Source organism: Octopus bimaculoides, chromosome 1, assembly GCF_001194135.2.
Source record: "Octopus bimaculoides isolate UCB-OBI-ISO-001 chromosome 1, ASM119413v2, whole genome shotgun sequence".
Lineage (NCBI taxonomy): Eukaryota > Metazoa > Mollusca > Cephalopoda > Octopoda > Octopodidae > Octopus > Octopus bimaculoides.
In genome coordinates this window covers 112034825-112041313 of record NC_068981.1, presented here as the reverse complement: position 1 = coordinate 112041313, position 6489 = coordinate 112034825, and the positions used below count along the sequence as shown (strand labels likewise).

Here is a 6489-nt window from a genome sequence, read left to right as displayed (position 1 = left end):
CATTATTGCATAGCAACAATAATTATAGCATGTGTAAGTTTTCTTAATATAGTGTGGAAAATTCAGATTTACATTGTTTTCGTCAAAAGTTGAGAAGAAATAATGAAAATAAACAAAAATTGAGTTTCTGTTTTCATGGTTAGTTCTATTTTTGTTACAACCAGACATTTTCCTTTATAATTTTTAATTAAAGAAATTGTGAATTTTTTTTTTTTTGTTTTTGAAATCATATGAATATGATATAATATATGATAAAAGGCTGTTAAAAGTTTAAGTGTAAATTTTTTTAATGTTTCATTTTAATAAAATATATTTCTTATCTTATTTTTGTTCTTCAGAAAGTGGAGTTGGAGCAGGTATTGATTCCTACTATGAATATGTATTGAAGGGTTATATTTTACTGGGTGATAGCACATATTTAAAGCGTTTCAATAAGGTTAGATATTTTCTTGATTAAAAGTATGTTTTCTTTGTGTCATTTTTGTGTTGCATCACTTACTGTGAAAATATTGCTTTATGCCTCTATTTATTTGTGGTGTTGTTTACTGACCTGTAAAGCTGACTATGCAGAGAAATAGTAACATATTTCAGTTATTTTAGACATATTTGTAATTCATAGTTTTTGAAAGCTCTTACATGTTTTTGATATGATTAAGTGCTATGAAACTTACAATGTAATTAAATACTTTGAATTCCTTTTCATTGTAGACCTTTTATGAACTGTTAGCATTGCATCCTTTGAAATTCCTTTAACATTATAAGTCTCATTATAATTTATGAATTGTTATTATTACTTTCTTTCTTTTTTTTATCAGTAGTTACAATTAAATTTTTATTTTGTTTTAGCATTATGATGCTGTGATGAAGTATGTTAGTCAAGGACCTCTATTAGTTGATGTTCATATGCACAAACCACAATCAACTTCTCGAAATTTCATGGATTCCCTTTTGGCTTTTTGGCCTGGCCTTCAGGTTAGTGACATCCAACTAACAAATATATTGGGACTCAGTTTATTGATTACAAACTAATTCTACTACTTTTTATGATTGAAGCCTATAATTCTAAATTGACAGTGATATATTCTATCATTTGTCTCCTGTTTAGCTTATCTTAAAATATGTATATGGAAAATTTTATTTCATGACAAGACAAATATGTAGATGATAAACTCTCCACTTCTACATCAATAATGACATTTTTAGAAACCAAAAAGAACCACAACATATACACTTTCAACTGAGAGCTCATTTTCAGAAATATAGAAAAGGTATGGTTTTAACTGTAAAACTGAAAAAACATTCTGTTTCAAACAAATTACAATGTTTAAATAGTGCTCTAATCTCCTCAACAACAAAAAAAAAAAAAAAAAAAAAAAAAAAAACTACATACAAAATGAATTAACTAAACACCGAAAGGTAACTCATAAAACTTCTACATTACCATAGACCACAAAGCCAACAGTTAGCAATAGCTATTAATCCATATCATGCACCGTAAAACCAGCTTTCCTTTATATAATAAATAAGGATGGCTCTATTACTGAAACATTATCTAGATTATATTCATCCTACAAGACAGTGGTTGAATACTCAGAAATTCTGCTTACAGAGTAAAGTTTGGAAGTTCAAACCCATCCTAGAAAACTGTCCATATGTAGGAATAGAGTACTTGAAGACAGTTGGCAATCAGACCAATTAAAAGAAAGTACTAACCAGAAAAAGCATAAAGGATAAAGTTACAAGTCAGAAAATTTTATATAATTATCACAAATGCATTTAATCTAGAAAATGATTAGTTCGTTTTTTTTTTCCAACAAATAGAGTTTACTGAAGGAGGACTTGAAACAAGGATCTGAATACATATGCCTGTGAAGTAAAGTAATCATAAAACTAATAAACAACTTCTACTCCTACCAACTATATTAAATTGTGAGATTAGGTAAAAATCATACAATAAAACATCTCCCACTGACATTTCATTTTGCTCTGCAGTTTCTTAATCAACTATATCGAGTGAACTGTTTGAACAATTCATGATCTGGAAGGCAATCCTAACTATTCTTGTGTATAGTTCTGTATTAATCTGCCAGTGCTACCACCAGACTTCTTATTGGTTAAATTGAATAAACAATAATAAGTTTATTTTACTTCAAATCTAGTGAGGTTTCTTCCATATAGCAGTAAGATTTTATGTTTTCTATGTCTTGAATTTTTGCTACGTTGATCTTTAGACTTTTTGAATTCTAGCACATTTTTCCAGGTTGGAAACTTTCCTACAGCTCTTTGAATGAGAATTGAATTAAAGTACATAAAAGTTTCCATGAACAATAATAGGTGAACAAATACAGAGCCTTACACCAAATGGTTCACTGAATTTGCTGCCAATTCTAATTTTGCTTATGTTCATGCTTGGATTAAACAATTCTCAAAAAATAATAAAAGACTGAAGATTGCCAGACTTTATCAGGTTAACAAATGCTAAGTAAAATTGTTTTACTAGAAATGTGCCATCTATTTTACTGTTTTTCTATCTTAACTGAGCTGTCCAATACATGCTTTACTAAGAACTTCTCTACTATTTTCAAAACATCAATTAGAGGCCTTTGTTATATCATCTTAAATAGGCTACTCATAAACTGAAAAAACAAATTTTAGTTGCCACAACCAGTTCGTATCCTCAGACTTCTACTTGGTTCAATCAAGTATCATTACTCTAAATGAAGTGTAACTATTTAGGTCGTCCCTCAGGATGACCTAGATAGATAGATTATTCTAACACTGATGATCCTTTCTCACATTTTCAACAGACCCTAGAGTCACATATTTCTCCTACAAAAATTAAATATGCAAAAGATTACTTGTACATTTGAATGTGGAGGTGAATTAGATTTGAATTTGTGTTCAACTTCCATTTTTCTCAAGTTCTAGAAAAAAAAAAAGACAAGGCTTTGCAAAATCTAAATGAAATGCTCTGTATCTACAAGTATCACTTTTAGAAGAGTTCAGACATTCCCTATTCTGTTCTCCAGAATCTATGTAAGTTTGCTGGTACTAGTGAATCCCTGCAATGCAAACAAAGAATGTTTTTACTGCTTTAGATACTAAGTACTAACATCAAAATTGTAACATTATAGATTTCAAGATTGAACAAAATGTGCTTTGTACAATGTTAAATAATTACCACAGATTCACATTCAATCTAGCCCTAGAGCCTGCATGCTATTGTTAAAGCATTGAAATAACTGAAGAAATGATAGGACCTGAAACATATATATAAGCATTATTGATGTCACATATATAGTATGTGTTTTGTTTATATACCCATTAGCTGTGGGATAGCATCCTGGAGAATGCCCCCTGAATATCTCAGACCATTTCAGACAACTTGCCTTAGATGAAAAAGAACAGTGGACATCAACGTTTTGCTGTCTTATAACTCATCAGTTCTGTACACTCAACTCCTCACAGAAGGAATAAAATTGCAGATAGTGTGAAGTCTATTTGTGCTATGTGCTATGTGCTATGGCATATCAAAAGTGAAACAATTAAATTTTGAATTAAAAGTAGCTCTAATAATGCAAACATTACCAATGTCACATATATAGTGTACGTGCTTTGTTTATATGCCCATTGGCTATTAGATAGCATCCTGGAAAATGCCACTTTTTTCACCAGGTGCTCAAAACCACTGACTATCTCAGACCATTTCAAACAACTTGTTCTGGACAAACAAGAACAGTAGATATCGCTATTTCACTGTCTGACAGCTCATCGGCACCAAAATGTCAATATTCACAGTTTTTGTTCATCTGGTGAGAGTTTTCTTGCTTAGTGTGAGATATACAGTGTTTTTTTGGACACTCAGCATCAAGAATGAACATTTCCCTGAATGTTATCTTGCAGCTACTGGACATATACACTATGTATGTGACAGCGCTAATTTTTACATATATATGTACACACACACACACACACACACATATGGCTGTGTGGTTTAGAAGCTCACTTTCCAACCACATGGTTTCAGGCACAGCCCCGCTATGCAGTATCTTGTACTGTAGCTTCTAGCTCACTGATACCTTGTGAGTAAATTTGGTAGACAGAAATTGTATGAAAGTCTGTTGTGTGTGTGTGCCCCTGTGATCTCCTCTATGATGATGACCTTGTGCTAATTGCTGAGTCACTATCAGAACTAGAGGAGAAGTTTCAGCTGTGGAAGCAAGGACTAGAACTGAAGAGCCTTAGAGTCAACCTAGTTAAAACCAAAGTCCTAATAAGTAGGAAGGTAGACAAAACACAAACCCCTTCAGGTAGATGGCCCTGCTCGATCTGTAGAAAAGGCATAGGTAGAAACTCTATAAGATGTACCCAGTGTAAGCTATGGACACATAAGAGGTGCAGCAATATCAAAGGAAGGTTAACTAGGAAGTTAGTTTTTGCAATGTGGCAAATGTTCAGTAGCAATAAACACTGAAAATGTGCAAACAACTTCTGCCACATTCCAGGGAGAAAAACTAGACATAGTTGATAGCTTCCACTATCTAGGAGACCAAGTTAGTAGTGGGGGAGGGTGCGCTGAAAGTGTAGCTGCTTGAATAAGAATAGTCTGGGCAAAGTTCAGAGAGCTCTTACCTCTGCTGGTGACAAAGGGCCTCTCACTCAGAGTAAAAGGCAGACTGTATTACGCATGTGTATGAACAGCCATGCTACATGGCAGTGAAACATGGGGTGTGACTGCTAAGGACATGCGTAAGCTCGCAAGGAATGAAGCCAGTATGCTCCGATGGATATGTAATGTCAGTGTGCATACCCGACAGAGTGTAAGTATCTCGAGAGAAAAGTAGAACCTAAGAAGCATCAGTTGTGGTGTGCAAGAGAGACAATTGCGCTGGTATGGTCATGTGGCGAGAATGGATGAGGATATCTGTGTGAAAATGTGCCACACCCTAGCAGTTGAGGGAACCTGTGAAAGAGGTAGACCCAGAAAGACTTGGGATGAGATGGTGAAGCATGACCTTTGAATATTAGGCCTCACTGAGGCAATGACTTGTGAACGAGACCTTTGGAAATATGCTGTGTGTGAGAAGACCCGGCAAGCCAAGTGAGACCATAATCCAAGGCCTCTGCCAAGGGTGCTGCCAGCCCACTTACGCGTACCTTTCCTTCATTGGACACTAAACCCCGCTTGCGAAGACCTGTTGAGGCAAGTGAAATCGAAATTGAACTAAATTCGACGACTGGCACCCATGCCAACGTCTCCTTCATTGGAAGACCTGTTGGGGGTCTTTCACCTGTTGGGGTGAAGGCGAAATCATGATGGCACCTGTACCAGTGGAGCACTAACAGCACTGTCTGAGCATGATCGTTGCCAGAGCAGCTGTCTAGCTTCCGTGCCAGTAGCACGTAAATAGCACCATTTGAGCATGATCGTTACCAGTGTCGCCTTCCTGGCACGTGAAAAGACATTCAAGCGAGGTCATTGCCAGTGCCGCTGGACTGGCTCCTGTGCAGGTGGCATATAAAATACACCATTTTGAGCGTGGCCGTTGCTAGTACTGCCTGACTGGCCTTCGTGCCGGTGGCACATAAAAGCACCCACTACACTCTCAGAGTGATTGGCGTTAGGAAGGGCATCCAGCTGTAGAAACTCTGCCAAATCAGATTGGAGCCTGGTGTAGCCATCTGGTTCACCAGTCCTCAGTCAGATCGTCCAACCCATGCTAGCATGGAAAGCGGACGTTAAACAATGATGATGATGATATATGTTAAATAAAATGAGACAGCAAAGCCAAAGCTGTGTGGAATTTTGTCTGAGGAGAGTCATTGTCTTTTAGTGTCTTATTATTTAACATACTCACCGGTTAAGTTTCCATTCGTTTACTTATTAATTTTTTTCTAAAATTTTTGTTGTGTCTTGCAACTTTTTCAATAGTCGTTCACTCTTATCTTAGCTCTGTTCTGTTTGTTTGTTTATGCCCATATGTGTGGGTCAATGTGCATGCGCATACACATATGTATGTATGTATGTATGTATGTGTGTGTATGCATGTATGTATGTGTACGTTTGTATGTATGTATTCTGCATATTCATGTGTTTGTGTGTGTGTGTACCTCTGTCTCCTTGTGTGTGCATATCTGAGTGTGTCTGTGTAAGGGTTTGTGTGACTATGTACTGCATCTGTTATGTATGGATGTGTGTCTCCATATGTATCCTTGTGTGAAGTGAAGTGTGTATATATTCACATGTTTTAGTCTTTATTTGCATGTGTATGTGTGCTTGTCTGTTCATATTATCTATGTACTTATCTATCTGTATGTCTATCTGTTTACATTCATATCTATTTATCTACATACATATGTATATACATATACATGTATACACATACACACACACACACACATACATCTACATAACAGCCCACTAACTATTCTACCTGGATATATATATAAACTGTGGGTATAACCAAATCCCAAAACTAAATATATATA

The 6489-nt window shown here is 35.4% G+C and overlaps 1 protein-coding gene across 1 annotated transcript in view; it reads left to right on the top strand.

The window, feature by feature from the left end:
* Positions 1 to 274: 274 nt before the first annotated feature.
* LOC106874461 (ER degradation-enhancing alpha-mannosidase-like protein 3) overlaps positions 275 to 6489 on the top strand; it is a 193216-nt gene continuing 187001 nt past the window's right edge. The window contains exons 1-2 of the mRNA XM_052969338.1: positions 275 to 436; positions 847 to 972. Of these exons, the coding sequence (XP_052825298.1) occupies positions 290 to 436; positions 847 to 972 (273 nt within the window). The 5' untranslated portion in view covers positions 275 to 289. The remainder of the gene's footprint in view (positions 437 to 846; positions 973 to 6489) is intronic.